The sequence below is a fragment of the Molossus molossus genome, unplaced genomic scaffold (genome assembly GCF_014108415.1).
Source record: "Molossus molossus isolate mMolMol1 unplaced genomic scaffold, mMolMol1.p scaffold_m16_p_13, whole genome shotgun sequence".
Classification (NCBI taxonomy): Eukaryota; Metazoa; Chordata; class Mammalia; order Chiroptera; family Molossidae; genus Molossus; species Molossus molossus.
In genome coordinates this window covers 26,576,897-26,593,177 of record NW_023425348.1, presented here as the reverse complement: position 1 = coordinate 26,593,177, position 16,281 = coordinate 26,576,897, and the positions used below count along the sequence as shown (strand labels likewise).

At 48.1% G+C, this 16,281-nt stretch overlaps 1 protein-coding gene across 3 annotated transcripts in view; it reads left to right on the top strand.

The window, feature by feature from the left end:
- The first annotated feature begins 1,300 nt into the window (after positions 1–1,300).
- The window catches only part of ENDOD1 (endonuclease domain containing 1), a 77,192-nt gene continuing 62,211 nt past the window's right edge, over positions 1,301–16,281 (top strand). For 2 of the 3 annotated variants that reach the window (XR_004959334.1, XM_036260071.1), the window contains exon 1: positions 1,355–1,654. Coding sequence is in view for 2 of the 3 variants with exons in the window: in XM_036260071.1 (XP_036115964.1) it covers positions 1,355–1,654 (300 nt within the window). In the remaining variant the exon portion in view is untranslated. Of the gene's footprint in view, positions 1,655–16,281 lie in introns of all 3 variants that reach the window. The other variant, XM_036260070.1, reaches the window with a different exon arrangement.

Sequence of the window (16,281 nt, the reverse complement as noted above, 5' to 3'; positions counted from 1 at the left end):
ACTACTGTTGAAAGATGAAACCTTCAATATGATTTATTTCTGAACTGTAGGTCATGAGCCATTAGTGGGTCATAGAAACAATTTTGTGGATCACCATTGGCATTTTTAAAAAGTGGAATATTATAGAATAGAAATACCAGGTTGCAATGCCGATCATGAGCATATGTATTATTACATGAAACTTGTTTTCTCGTGGGTCTTGTAAAAAACGTTTGAAGGCCTTTGGCCTATGATACCCTGAATGATATGACTCTTTCTCCTTCTTTAACCTCATTTCTCATCATCTTCCAATTCTCTGCTCTAGACCCACACCAGCCTTCCTTAAATCCTGCCAACACATGCTGTTTCACTCTTTGCCCAGTTCATGTTATCTACTGAGTCTCATTTCAGACTTCTTCAGGCAAACCCGACATTATACTCTGAACCCCTGTAGGGTCAGGTTCTCATAGATCCGTGGTCAGTGATTAATTGTTCCTCTAATGGCATGATTCTGTGATTCATGACAAGTTTCCCCACTAGGCTGTCCTCCGCATGACAGCAGGACCCCTGTCCTTGTTTACCACCAAGCTAGCACATAGGCACTCCTTGGGATGAATGAAGCAATGAATCAACAAACCTATCAACCAACGCTGTTGACTGGTCTTGTTTTCTTGGTATTGGTTTTGTTTCTAGGCCTTGCACCAGATAAACCACAAGGGCTGCACGGTCTGCCATTTTAGGAACTTCCTATAACAGGGCTTCGGTCTCAAGGCTCCTGATCTGCTAAGGATACATCGATGTGTTCCTGTGTAGGAGCTTGAGCATATCGTTGGGAGGGGGAGACTAATTTTCATCGGATTTTAGAGGGGATCTCTGCTCAACTGTTTCAAAGAGACACAGTTCTCTGAGCATCTCACACCGCCCCTTTGCCTCCCCAAGGGTCCCCCTCCCGCGCGTTGGCTCAAGAAGCTTCTTGGAGCCTAGCCCAGGGGACGGCCCTTCCCAGCCCCCCGATTAGGCCGACCCGCTGGGATCGTCCACTCTCGGGAGAGCGCGTTCCCGCAGACTGCGGAGACCGGGCAGAGCGGCAGCAGGTGCCCTGCGTCGGAGCCGGGTGCAGCACGGGCAACGTTGTCCGCATCTCCAATCTCCGGCCGCGGCCCCGCAGCCACCATCTTCGGGGAGGGAGGGTGCGAGGGAGGCGCGGCCTCGGACGCCGCCCCGCCCCTGCCGCCGGGGCCGCCCCGCCGGTCCCCGCCGAGCGCTCGCACAGCCGCGCCCCGTTCCGACTTCCCCTCGGCCCGCTCGCGGCCTCGCGCTCCCCGCCCGCCGCACAGAGCCCGCGCCGCGGCCGCCCGCGCTCGCAGAGGCCGCCATGGGCCGCGCGTGCTGGCTCGCGCTGGGCAGCCTGCTCGCCCTGGGCGCGCTGCTGGAGGGCCGGCTCCTGGGCGAGGGGGATGCCGGCTTCGGCGAATGTAACCGGTTCTTCTACGCCGAGACCCCGCCCGCGGGGCTGGCGGCCGAGGGCCACGTGAAGATCTGTCAGCGCTCCGAGGGTGCCGAGCGCTTCGCCACCCTGTACAGCACCCGGGACCGCATCCCCGTGTACTCGGCGTTCCGCGCCCCGCGCCCCGCGCCCGCCGGCGCCGCGCCGCGATGGCTGGTGGAGCCGCAGGTAAGCGCGGTGGTTCCCCAGCCCCGACGCTGGCCGGCTTCCGGGGGCGTCCTGCTGCCGCCCTGAGGGGTAGGACGGGGAAAGCAGCGCCCACGCCCTCGGTGCCAGGGTCCGGAAACCCGGGTTTCGGAGCCAGCCCCCTCCGCCCCTGTCGCTACAGCCCAGCTCGCCCCTGTCAACGCCACCGAGGACTCCGCGATCTCGGAGACTTCGCCTGGGCGGGAGGTTCCCGGGGGAGGTGGTGCTCGCTCCCTTTCGGCGTAGACACTGCAGTGCTTCATTCATTTCCTGAACAGAGAGGCGCGAGAGACCTAGACCCCAGAGACCCTTCAGAGTAGCGGGAAGCCTAGACGGGGACCTCACAGGCCTGGGCGCGGGACATTGTCACAGTCTTTAGGGAGTGGATGGGCATTTTCATGCTTATTTTGCCGAAGAGATCAAGACTCAGGGCGAAGAAGAGACTTTGGGAAGGGAAGACCACCCCGCTGGTGAGCTAGGGCAGGTCTTTTGGCTAAGACCATCACTGCCCTGCCCAGCCAGTGTGGCGCAGTGGTTGAGCGTGGACCCATGCACTAAGAGGCCACCAGTTCGGTTCCCAGTCAGGGCACAGGCCCAGGTTGTGGGCCCCATCCCCAGTGGGGGGCATGCAGGAGGCTTCCAGTCGATGTTCTTTCTCATGGATGTTTCTGTCCTTTTCCCTTTCTGTCTCTCTAAAATCAATAAGGAAAAAAATAAAAAAAGAAGAATTCATTATTTAATTCTGCCCTTTAGACTAGGGAAAAGCTTCCCTCTGCAGAGGCCCCCTGAACCTGAAAACCCTTTTCTTCTGCACACGACATCTAGTAAATTCTATCTGAAGCTGTGTTGCGTTAGGACAATAAAATAAAGGTATAGGTTTTAGAAGTGCAGTGGGGTCATTACAAATAACATGGAGACACTTACTACCTCCAATTAATCCACAGGACAAACCAGTTTTTCCTCACTCTTTTTTAAATGATCAATTTTATTTATTTTATTTTTTGTTAATCCCCAAGGATATTTTTCCATTGATTTTTAGGTAGAATGGAAGGGAGGAGAGAGAGCGAGAGAGAGAGAAACAGCAATGTGAGAGAGACACATGGATTGGTTGCCTCCCCCATGACCCCAACCAGGGCTAGGGGTCAAACCTGCAACCCAGGTACTTGCCCTTGACTGGGAATTAAACTTGAGACCCTTCAATCCACAGGCCAATGCTCTAACTGCTGAGTCAAACCAACCAGGGCTTTCCTGACTCTTTATATTGTATTATCAGACCACTTGGAAATCATGGCAACTCCCAGGGTGTTCTGTCATGTTTGGTGAAGGGGACCAAACACTCTGAGAGGCCCCAGAGGCCCTGCTGAACCTGACTTAGCACATGCTGCCCCATCTCAGCTCAGCCAGCCTCCTCTCTGGAACACCTAACCAGCCTCCCCTTTGGCCAGGTCTCTGCCTCTCACCAGCCTCCCACCTGCCTCTGCACTTGCCCTGGCTGCCAAGGCTGCCCTAGCTGGCAGAGGAGCTGGAGCCACTCAGCCCGCCCACTCATGGTGGCCACAGCTGTGCAGGACCATATGGGTGACCAGGAGACCTGCTTTCAGGTGCTTCGTTCAGAATCCTGGGTTGTAATCTCTGTAATCTTGTTCAGATATTTATAGTTCGGAGAGTTTGGCCAGGTCTCAAGCAATCTGCCCTTCAGTACCCTTACCTTCTCTACCTCTATCTCACCTTCCTCACCTGCTGACGTCAGAACCTATGAGCTTACACATGTGCAAAAGCCTTTGTAAATTGTGCACACTTAAGACATAGAGTATCTAAAACCAGTTTGCCCCCAACTGCACCCCAGCACCCTACGAATCCACCAGCTCATTATGCATCGTGATTGTGGGCCTGTGAAGAAAGAGACCATCCGGTCTTTTCTCCTTGAGGACACCTTGGGAAGACAGAACATACATGTGGGGAAGACACAGGAATGCATGCTAAACACATTTCAGTTCAATTCAGAACACTTTGAGTAATCACCTACTGTGTGCCAGGCACTTAGGGTACCAGGAGAAGAGAGTGTAGCTCTTGAACTCAGAGCCCGCCTGGGCTGCAGGTGCAGCATTCTGGGTGGAGAGGTGCGGAGATTAGTTAGTTCTTTCACTGACTAGCTGTAAACTCGGAGAGAATAGCAGGGCGTGCTGAGGATTAAATGAGTTACTATATACAATGTTCTCTGAGCAGTGCCTGAGAACTAGTTATTATGACATAAGCAAAACCCCATAATTTAACAAAGGTGAGCAAAGTCCTGTTATATTTGATCTGTCTTAGAGGTGATACGGGAAAGTCTTAGGGTGAGAACATTTGTCTGTGCCTGGAAGGATGAAGCAGAATTCAGAAGGGAGACAGGAGGAAGGCATTCATTCCACTGCAGATTCAAGGAGTAGTGATTAGTGTGGGGAGCGGTTGGAACAGCTGTAAAGTGAGTGGATTACAGTCTACTCATGTGTTCAGAATGAGGGGAATAATGGAAGGGAGCAGTCAGGTATGAAGGAGTAATCAAGGAGGCAGCAGTTATTGAAGGAGTCATAAAGAAGCAAGGTCCGGCAGAAAGGAAGTGGACAGAACCTCACCTAGGCCTGGGCCTCCGGGGGTGGGGTGGGGGTAATGAGGAATGGGACTAAGGAGATGAAAGAGGTTGGGGAACAAGGGGGGAATCGTTCCAAGTGGCAGCTTTAGAGGTGAGACGTACGTTTGGAAAAGTACAGGAGCCAGAGTTCTTAGCTGGGGAGGTTGGAATGGTCACAGTGGCTGATCCCTCCTCTTGCCAGATGGGCTTGTGTTCCCCTGCCCCCCTCCCTTCCCACTACAACATCAGGTGAAGTCAGACGGGCCAGAGGCTGTCAGGAGGGAGGGAGGAGAAGCTGCAAGACCAGATACAGCGGGGCTCGGGGGCACACTGCAGCGGACCTGGCCGCCCTGTGCCTGCTCCCCAAGGCCTGCCTCCCTGCCTCCCTGCCTCCCTGCCTCCCTGCCCAGGACCCCATTGCAGAAAGGTGCCCAGGCTCAGTGTGGACTTCAGGCTGCTTCAAAGCTGTTTGAACACTGAGTCACCTGTGCCCACATCACCTTTTAACGAGATCAGCATTACAGAGAGGCTGAGCAGACGGAAGAGGCAGAGACCAAGGGAGCTTTGGGCTTGCCTCTGGTATGAGTCAGGCAGGGCCACACTAGACTACGAGGGCCCAGTTCCCTAGCTTTCATGGCTATTCTGCAGTTTCCCTTTGGGGGAAAAAACCTCCTAAATCAAAGAATATAGACACTGAGTCACTCCTATGCTTAAACCTTTTAAAGTAATTGGCTGCCCCACACCTATAGGACAAAGTTCATCCTGCACAAGAGTTTATAAGGCCCCTGGGCCCTGTCCAGCCCCAGGCTCATTTCTTACTCATCGGGGGTTCTCGGCGTTCTCACTTGGTGCTAGCATTATCCAGGGCCCTTGAGTGAGTGCCTCTCGGAAACCATACTGCTTGTTACGTGGGTTTCCTGGCTCACACTCATTCCTTTTGCCCCAGATGCTCTTTCTGCACTGCCCACATCTCACTCCTCACTTCTTGCTCCCCCAGGCCATCCTCTAAAACCGCCGGAGGTGTCACCTCCTCCACAAAGAATTGCCCACCTGTGTTACAGCTACCTCTCAGTGCCCCTAGAAGTTCTCTATTTTTGTATTTAGCACATTGTTGTTGTTGGTGGTGGTGGTGTGTGTGTGTGTGTGTGTGTTAATCCTCACCTGAGGATGTTTTTCCCGTTGATCGTTGATCGTTAGAGAGAGTGGAAGGGAGGGAGGGAGGAGGGAGAGAGAGAGAGAGAGAAAGAGAAACATTGATGTGAGACATGATTGGTTGCCTCTCCACATGCTCTGACCGGGGCCTGGAAGGAACCTACAACCCAGGTAAGAACCCATAACCTAGGTACATGTACGCTTGACTGAGAATCAAACCCGTGACCCTTCGGTGCTTGGGACGATGTTCTAATCACTGGGCCACAGCGGCTGGGGCCTTACCACATTGTTTTATAATTACCTGCTTATGTGTTTGCCTCTGCAATGTGAGCCTCGGAGGACTGCATCTTACTCACGCTTGTGTTCTGACTGTCCAGGATGTAGAAGGCACCCAATAAGTATGAATAACATTTGATATTAGGGTCATCAGGCAGCGGGTGAGGCGTTCAGCCTGAGCTGTTTGGTGGGGGCTTGCTGCTCCAGAAGCGTGTCCTGTAGCTGGCCAGCGGCCACTGTTACAAACATATTCCATCTGCAGGGCTGGAAGCTTCCTCCAAGTCTGCCCCATCAGTCCTTGCTCTGCCCCCGCATGATTCGGATCTCGCTCTGGGTGACAGGTCTTTAGTGTCAGACACAGGACCCCATGTCTGCCCAGGTTGGAGGAATTTAAATGGAATCTTCTGAGGAACAGAATGGGAACTTTAAAAGGAAGCAGAGAAACAGAGCTCTCTTAGGTTTTATGTGGAATGTCACCTTTAAATTAAGATTGGGGAAAAGCCGAGAGAGAGAGAGAGAGAGAGACAGAGAGGGAGAGAGAGAGAGGAGAGGAGAAAATACGTTCCCATTGACATGATGCCTATGGTGTGGTTTCCAGTCAAGACTCTGGAAACCAGAGAACTGGGTTCTGGTTTGGTACTGGGGGCCTCAAAATCTTTCGTTTCTCAACTCCTTCCCATTTAATGGAAGAATTTGTGGGTGAGGTGCCAGTCATGCCTCTTTGAAATACGTTGTCAATTCATGCTGGAAGCCAGTGTATAAGACTATCATTTTATTAATGTGAATACTGGAAGGTTCTGGTTTAATATTTGGCTTATACTTATTTAATCTTGCAAAAATACTGTGAGCCCTGGTCAGTTCAGTGGTTAGAGCACTGGCCCTTGGACCAAAGAGTCGCAGGTTCGATTTCGGTCAAAGGCATGTACCTTGGGTGCAGTTTGGTCCCTGGCCCTGGTTGGGGTCATGCAGGAAGCAACCAATCGATGTGTCTCTCTCTCATCGATGTGTCTCTCTCTCTCTCTCTCTCTCTTCCCCTCCCACTCTATCTGAAGATAAAATGGAAAAATATCCTTGGGTGAGGATTTAAAAACAAAAACAAAAATACTGTGAGGTAGATGCCGTTTTCTTCATTGTAGATATAAGGAAATTGGCTCAGAGAGGTTAATGGATGTGTTCAAGGTCACACAGCTTGGATTTGAACTCATGACTATTTGCTCCTTGTCTATGGTCTTTCCATATACCATGGAGATTCTTTTTTTTTTAATCCTCACCTGAGGACTTTTTTTTTTTTTTTTTTTTTGCATTTATCTTCAGATAGAGCGGGAGGGAGAGAGGGAGGAAGAGAGAGAGAGACATCGACATGAGAGAGACACATCAAGTGGTTGCCACCCACATGACCCCAACCGGGGCCAGGGGCAAACAGCAGCCAAGGTACGTGCCCTTAGTGGGAACCAAACCCGGGACTCTCTGGTCCGCGGGCTGACGCTCTAACTGCTGAGCCAAACCGGCCAGGGCCCATGGAGGTTCTTTGACATCACAGTAGATCCACTACATTAATGGGGGTAGGAATTAAGTTCTCATCTTTATATGGGAATCTTAATTTCTATTCCATTTCTCTTTCTCGATAGTTGCATTACAAGAGAGAGTGCATATTTGGCCCTGTACATGTTGCTCTAGTGTCTGGCTTTGCAGTGAAGGGACATTCTGGTTAACCGCAGAAGCATTTTCCTAAAGGGCCCAGTGAGTCACATTTCAGATCTTAGTAAATGCATGTGAATGGTTGTTACAACTTAGAACCCTAAGTTCTTGATCTTTAGTTTCCACCAGTGGCTTCTTGTTTACACACCCTGAAACTGTTAGACACACTGTCTAATTTATTCTTTTTTTTTTTTTTTAATTTGTTTTCTTTACTTATTTTAGAGAGAGAAGAAGGGAGAAGGAGAGAGATAGGAACATTGATGAGAGAGAACATCAATTGGCTGCCTCCTGCATGCCCCTCACTAGGAATTTGGCCCACTACCTGGACATGTGCCCTGATCGGGAATCTAACTGGTGACCTCTTGGTGCATGGGTCAATGCTCAACCACTGAGCCACACAGGCCGGGCCCACTGACTACTTTATTCTAACGTCAGTCCTCTTATAGTGTCAGAGAGCAAATAGATAGAAGACATCGTACACTTAAATGTCTCTGTAAGGGATGCAGCAAATAGGACAATTCTGATTCTTACTCCCTAGTTAAGAGACTCAAGTTCAGGTCCCTGCTCTGCCATTTACAGGCCAATCACCTTAAATTCTTCCAGTCCTATTTTTCTTATCTGTTCATGAAAGGTAATAAGTGTTAATTTCATAAAGTTGTTGCGACAAACAAACAAGCTAGCACACATAAGCATGAAGCACAATACTTGGAATATGGTAAAGTTTTAGTAAATATTCATGTGTATACCTTATTAGGGTCTTACTCTAATAGGTGTTAGACATACACAAATGTCCACACACACAGATGGCATGTTGGGATAGATAGGTAACTCCTACAATTCTGTAACTCTTCCCGAAAATGTAAAACAGCCATTGGTGTATCTTTTCAAGTACAAGGCGTATGTCCCACATTCACATAATAGATGCTCAGAAAGTGAAGGGTGGAGACTGAATGGATGGAAGATCAAATGGATGGAGTTAGGTAACTGAAAAAACAAAAACAAAACAGGTGCCAGAAGTACCTCCACTCTCCCTGTCCTGATCAATCAAGAGGTGTGTTGTCACAAAAGAGTGAGCAATTACATTCCAGTCTATTATGCTGAGCCTGGGTGAGGCTGGGAAACACCCGACTCAAGGGGATGGAGTGCCAGTCGCAGAAACAGGATTCATGCAGGCTATTCTTCATTGCATTTTCCTCCTTTTCTGGCTTCTTAGTTATCTCTGAATTCACTGCTTCCATTTGATTTGTGGTCATTTTCAGGAACAAGTTAAGGTACTTGCCCTATATTGGCAGAACATTTTAGGGACATTTTGTCCTGAAATATAGTCCAGTGGTGGCAGACCTGGGAGCCATTCTTTCAGTTCAGACTTACATTTGGACAATATTGGAATGCAACATCGTTTATTGATCCCTTACTGTGTGCAAAGGTCTTCACAAATTAAGTCATGCGTCTGTGTTTTATAGTTTAGGAAACTGAGGTTCAGAGTAGTTCTGTAACTAACCCAAGGTCACACAGCTGGTAGATGACAAAGCCTGGATTGAAGCTTATGGCTGCCTAACTCCAAAGCTCTTAGCTCTTTTTCTGCTCTGTCATGCTGTCTTCCAATTAGTTGTCAGTGTTTTCTCTCCAGAATCCAAATTGATTGACTGCATTTGTTACTTTATTTTTATTTTGCTGAATTAATTCAGTTCCTTGGATGATTTATGGCTTTGCTTCTAACACACCATTCTGAAAATTCCACCTTCGGATTGTCATTAGCTCAGTTATTAGCTCATGGCGATTGAATGGTTCTTTCCTTGAGAAATAAAGATTTTTATTCTTTGGGTTTCAAATTTCTCTTCCTTTTACACTGTCAGCTCGACAGTGAAAATTTGAGAAAATTAGTCCTCCCACTTGCTAGTAGCTTTAGCTTCCAGTGATCTGGTCTTGCTTCTAGAATTACTGTTAGGTCAAGAATGTTTTCTCCTTCAGTCCTCCTGATTGGCCGCATGTCCTTTGATCCATAGAACCTGACATCTCTGGCAGCGATTGTACATTGTCTGCTGATATATCTATGTAGCCACTGAAAGGAAGGAGAAATAAAGAAGAAACCGATTCATAGGGTGAACCAAAAATAGAAACACCGTTTAGTATTCCAGTCTTGCATTTACTGACCCAGTGCCAGCCGGCAGTGTGGCTCAATCAAAAGGGTCTAGCTGAGGGCATTTTATATTTTTAATCAAAACAGAAAATAAGGGTTCATTTTACTTTGCAGAGTAAACAGATGGCTGATTTAAATATAAATTTAAATATAAACTAAATTCCAGGTTCTCATTGACTTGCACCTTAGCTTTAAGGGTTACTTACTGTCTTGAGTTTTGACTCAAGTTTTGACTGACCTTCAGTTGACAGGAATACAAAGTGCTTTCACAAAGCCCTGGGTCCTCCACTGATTAATTCGTCAACACATATTTATTCCAGCACCTGCTATGTGCCAGGCACTGTTCTAGGCCCTGGGAATAGATCAGTGACTCAGACGAAAATCCCCACTCTCCTGGAGCTTAATATCTAATAGAGGACACAGGTGATAAAATAAATAAAAGGCATAGCTTATTAAATATTAAAAAATAATATGGAAAAAAAATAAAGCAAGGTAAAAGGATGTGAGTTATCAGGGAAAAGGTTAAGTTTTTTTTTTTTTTTTCTTTATTGATTTTAGAGAGAGAGGAAGGGAAGGGGAGAGAGAGATAGAAACATCGATGAGAGAGAACATTGATTGGCCACCTCATGCATGCCCCCCACTGGGGATCAGGACCACAACCTGGGCATGTGCCCTGACAAGGAATCGAACCAGCGACTTCTTGGTGCGTGGGTTGACGCTCAACCACTGAGCCACACTGGCCGGGCAGGTTAAGTTTTAAGAGGGTTTCCAGGGCAGACATCACTGAGGAGGTGACTCTGTGTACAGACCTGAAGGAAGTGACAAAGCCAGTCATGCAGGTATCTGGGGGAAGATGGTTTGGTAGCAGAAAACAGTAAGTGCAAAGGCCCTGAGTCATGAGTGTTCGTCCATGTTTGAAGAAGAGACTACCGTGGCTAGAGAAGGATAAATGAAGAGAGTAGTAAGAGATGGCAGATCATTTAAGGCCTTCTGGATTATTTGTGGGAAATTTGGCTTTTGCTCCATGTGAGACAGGAAGCTATTGTACCAGCTTTAAGTAGAGAGTTTTGATGAGATCTGAGTTACATTTTAAAATATGTTTTTATTGATTATTTAGAGAGAGAAGAAAGAAGAGAGAGACAGAAACATCAATGTGAGAGAGAAACATCTATTGGCTGCCTCCTGCATGCCTCCTACTGGGGATCAAGCCTGCAACCTGGGCATGTGCTTCGACCGGTAATTGAACCAGGACCTCTCAGTCCATGGGATGATGCTCAATCCACTGAGCCACACTGGCCAGGCCTGACTTACATTTTAATAGCATCATTTTGGTTGCCACATTGAGGACAGACTGCATGGGTTCAAGGACAGAGCAGAGAGACCAGATAGGAGATTTTAATAATCTTGCAAGAGACAGTGGTGGCTTGGACCAAGGTAGTGGCCATCTAGTTCTGGATTTATTTTGAAGAAAGAGCCAGGAGTCTTTGGGGTGAGAGAGAGGAAGAAGTCACAGATGACTCAAGGACTTTGGCCAGAACAACTGGAGGGATGGTGTTGCCTTGAGGAAGACGAGGATGACAGAAGAGAGGCTGGGGTGACACGTGCTGTGTGAGATGCCTTCAGGTTTTCGGTAGAGCTTTAAGTAGGGGTCTGGAGCTCACTGGCTGCTTACCACACGCTGGGCACTCTTCAAGGCATTTCTGTTTATTCGCATGTAATCTCAATCCTCACCACAACCAGAGGAAGTAGATGCTGTTATTATCCTTTGTAGACAGAAGAGGAAACTGAGGCACAAAGAGGTTAAATGACTCCATATTCATGGAGCTAGGAAGTGGTGGAATTGGGGTTTGAACTCGAGCTGTCTGACACTAGGGAACGTGGAGCTGCCCCTGTTCCAAAACCCGGTAACGTATTAGAACTCCTGCTACTCACCCACATACCAGCCTGTCGCCACGTGGAAATAAAGCCAGCTGACAGCACATTCTGCAACTTAACCCAGTAATGTGACCACCCCGCTTTGGGACAGGAAGAGGGCTTTGCTGCAGCTCAGATGGCCTGACCTCGAAGTGCGGCAACCCCTTTCCTTTATGACTGGCAGAAGCGAAGTCCTTCCCCTGCGCAAGCCCTTCCGCTGTCCTCGTGTCCTAGGCGATCTGGCGTCCACACATCGCAGTACAAGAGCCTTCGCTCTGTAGGGCACGGCAGTGTTGGTTCTAGGAATTCGTGGCCATGATCTTAGGATGTATACCGAAGGGAAATCAGTTTGTTGATTCTGACCAAGACACATGACTGAACAGGGACCATGTAAGGAAATGGCCACTATGTATGTTTCTGAAAGACTGGGCATCCACCAGAGTCTCAGGACACCTGGAAACATGGGGAAGGGAAAGCTGAGTGTATAAACCATGAAAGGTCTCTCCTCACTCTTGTCTGTCTCTACTGCATCTGGGCCGTGGTACCCACGATGACTCCTCCATGGCCGAGTGGTCCGTTTGGGATGGTTGATGACTTCGCCCCTGTACCTCATTTGGACAGACTCCACTCCACTCCTGTCATCCCTACTATCCGCACTCAGGTCCAGGCTCCCATCACCTTTGTCCAGGCCTCTCTGCAAAACAGCCTCCTGACTGAACCCCTGCTGCCTGGGTCCCCTCTAGCCTGTCTCTACTCCGAAGCCAGAGACATCCTCTCAAAACATGGATCCCGTCCTGCCACCAACGGTCTCACTGGTAACCCTTCAGCACTCCTCACTTTTCTTTTTCTTTTTTGTTAGTCCTCACAGGAACATATTTTTTCATTAATTCCTAGATAGAGTGTATGGGAGGGAGAGGGAGAGAGAGAGAAAGAGAGAAACATCAATGTGGGAGACACATCAGTTGGCTGCCTCCCATACCACCCCGACCAGGAACCAGGGCATCGAACCTGCAATCAGGGATCGAACCTGAGACCCTTTGGTTCACAGGCTGACGCTCTAACCATTGAGTCAAATTGACCAGGGCCAAGACTCCCCATCTTTCTTCAGATAAAGAGAAGCTCTTATCCTGGTCTCCAGAGACCTGCCCGCTCTGTCCCCATCCCCCTCCCAACCTTATCTGGTGTCACAGACCTTGCCAGGCCTTTATCTCTAGCCACTTTGGCTTATTTCTGTGTTTGTTTGTTTTTTTTTAAAAAAAAAGGTTTTTAATTTCCATCTTCTCTTCCATTATAAGACCTTTGTACCTACTATTATTTTGTTTGTTTATATTGTTTTCCATGATATTCCCAACTAGGTCAACTGCCCAGAATACTCTCTAGGAGCACCAAACAAACCTTTTTTTTGCTAGTGTGTTACAATTATACATTTATTTATAGGACTTATTGACTTGTACCCAACTATACTCTAAGGTCCATGAGGGCAGGGCCCAGGGTGGTTGTTGCTCCCCATTGAATCCTCATTGTCTAACGCTGGGGCCAATAAACTTTTTCTCTAAAGGACCAAATAATATTTAGGCTTTAGGGAGTCTGTGTTGCAGTTATCAGCTGGGCTGTTGGAGCACAGAAACAGACAATATGGAAATGCCTGCGTGTGGCCGTGTTCCAAGGGAGCTCGCTCGGTGTATGAAAGCAGGTGGCAGGCTGGCTTCGGTTCGCGGCCGTGCCTTGCCAACCCGTCTCCCGGGGGCATCGCAGTAAGTGGTTTGTACATGTTGGATGTTGAGCAAATACGTCAAACAGTGATGGTGAAACTTGAAGGCTGATACTCTTCCCCCATATGGCAAGGCAGCCCTACCCCTAGACCTATTGTCTCCAACTAACTTTCTTAGTGTAGTTGTGGTTGTCATTATTTATGGTATTTATGGGTCTTTTTGGTTATACAAATGATGTATGCTTATGATAAAATTTATTTTTTAGCATTTTGAAAGCATGTAAAGAAAAAGATCTCACAGATAATCTTTAATGTGTGTGTTTGTGCGCGCGCACATGCATGCGCGCTCACATTCCAGAAATTTCCATCATTCAGAGACACGTGTTTGCATAGCCTTTATTCTAGTCAACAAGTTTCAACCCACGCTTTTGAACTCTGTGAAGCCACATGTAACAAGCTCTCAAACAACCATCACACCCATGGAGTGGGAGCGTGAGAGGCGGTTTTGCTAAATGCAGTTTATTTTATTTAGAAATAGAAGAGATAGGATTTCTAATGCAAAGTCTAGTTCATCACATTTTTCTTTCAGGTTTACATCACATATAGCTCATGGGTGGCTTGAAATAATCCTGCCTTCTTTCCCCTTCCCGTGTTCGTGAGCAGAGGTGTCTCCTCTTATAGGAGACAGAGGCCCAGGGAGTCACTGGCTGCCCACACAAAGCCAGTGTCAGGGCTGAGGATGGCCTCATTTCTGGCCTGGTGTTCTATTTCAAATTCTAAACCCTGCTGCCGTATAGTCCACTATGTTTAGAACTTGAAGAAGAGCGACATTCCAAAAACCCAGAACAGTCTAAGAAATGGATATAACTTTGCCCGAGGGCAGACTTACTAGCCTCAAGTGATGTTTCTTAAGCCACAAGGGGAAGCAGATGCCATCTCTTTTGTGATTAAAATAAGAGGCTATAAACTTGAACACTCAAGGAGGGTTTAGGTTGGAGGCAAACAAACCATTTCCTACCTTGAGAGTTATGCCTTGGAACAGAGTCTAAGGGCTAAATTCCCTTCTCAAATGACCTTTGTAAGGAAGTAAATTTTGCCTGTTTGGAGAAAGGTTCTCTCTCATAGCTGTGATCTAGTGTGGAGACAGGCTAGGAGCCTTTCCCAGTTTTCAGATGAGGGTGAGTCCATCATTGAGGTGACTGCAGTATCTCTCAGGCTGCAGGTCCGTGCCCAGGGAGCTCATGGAGCAGGCTTGTTACTGCTGTTGCTTTTGCTGCTGTTGGTGTCAGGTACCATTCTGTTCCTCCAGTCCGGCCACAGGCCAGTGCTCAAGTGTTTCCTCTCATTCATTTCCATAATAAATGTGGTCACAGCCAATCGGAGATAAGAGTTTCTCAAAAATTGTTCTCTATCAGTGAATTGAGTTTAAGTAGGCAGGTAGCCCTGGCTGGTTTGGCTCAGTGGTTAGAGGGTCAGCCCATGGACCAGGGAGCCCTGGGTTTGGTTCCCGCTAGGGGCATGTACCTCTGTTGCAGTTTGCTCCCAGCCCCTGTTGGGATCATGTGGGTGGCAACCAGTCGATGTGTCTCTATCACATTGATGTTTCCTCTCTTCCTCCTTCTCTCCCTCCCGCTCTATCTAAAGATAAATCCAAAAAAAAAAATGTAGGCAGGTAGGCACAGAATTACAGGGATCTTCAGTATCAGAAACAAGCTGACCCTGTTTATTATCTGTTCATTCATTTATTCATGCCTGGTCAGCAGGTCTAGAATTTTAGCATAGCGAAGGATGAGTAGTCAGACATCCAGCTGCTGATTGATACTTTTATTAGTACTGTCATTGTCATCATCAGCAAAACCATTTATTGAATTCTCAGGACTAAGTCAAGCAACAGAGTTTAAGATGTGGTTCTGGAATGTGACCCCACCCCTGCCTGCAGGTGTCCTGTTACTTAGCTGGGAAGGCAGATCATGACCTAGGAGAAATGGGTTACTTAACTCTCTCCCTGAAGGGGCAAAGACAGAAATGAAGTGGTCAGGTTGCATCCCAGCTCTGTCATTTATCAGCTCTGTGACCTTGGAAATGTCACTGAATCTCATGGATTCAGGTCCCCAGTTTATGGCATGGGGCTAATCAATTTTCCCTCTCCTGCAGAGGAGTTAGGACCCTCCAGTATGACCTTGTGTGCAAAGACACTCTGCATTGTGTCTGAGCACTCAATGCAAATACGTTACGTTGAATGAATAAGTAACCTCTGCTGTGCCTTGGAGGCCACCAGGATGAGCATTACCAGGCTCCTAGGTCTGACCCAGTATTATGGCTGAAATGGTTCTTCCGTCCATGCTAGGAAAGTGAGAGGTTACACTCCCAAACAGGAGAAGACAGGCCAGGCCAAGCGACAGACATAGTACAACTGGTGCTTTGTCAATGTTGTGCCCATTTTGAGCAAAAAGAAGGGCCCCAGTGCCAACTCTGAAGACCTTTGTAATCCCGGCTTTCTCGAACAAAACCACTTCTCCCTGTCAAAACAAAACCCACATTCCTGCTCCATTGCAACCTTCCCTGTATCAGGTCCCAGCTTTTTCTCCGAGTTCAGATGTGCCTGCACCATCCTCTATGTTTCTTTGTCCACTGACACATTCTCTGAATTTGGTGGAAGTTCCTTCTCTCTGTCCCTTGGGGTGCCCCTCTGATCTGTTCCCAGACTTCTGGGACCATGGCAGCCTTGTATCTTCATTTGTTCCCAAGAGTTAATCCATGTGTCTAGAATGTTCTATACCTACAAGGTCCCTGCCCTGATTCCCACAAAGAGTTTAGTGAGTTCTCATAAGAATCGGACTCCTATTGTTTCAGGCTTGTTGGTGCATGAATCACACGCTTACCCAAGCTTCCTCGGGTAAAGGGCAGGGCTTTTGTAGGACATCACTGGTAGAGTCATGGGCACGGGAACAGAGATACGCAAAGGCCTCAAAGGAACCAGAACGGGGAAACTTCTACAAACCCAATGGTCCCACTTAGTCTTCAGGGTCTTTCTCCCATCCTGTCTTCTACCTGCTTTCCCAGGGGTCAGCCTGGCTGCCAACCCTAAACTGCATCTAGCAACTTTC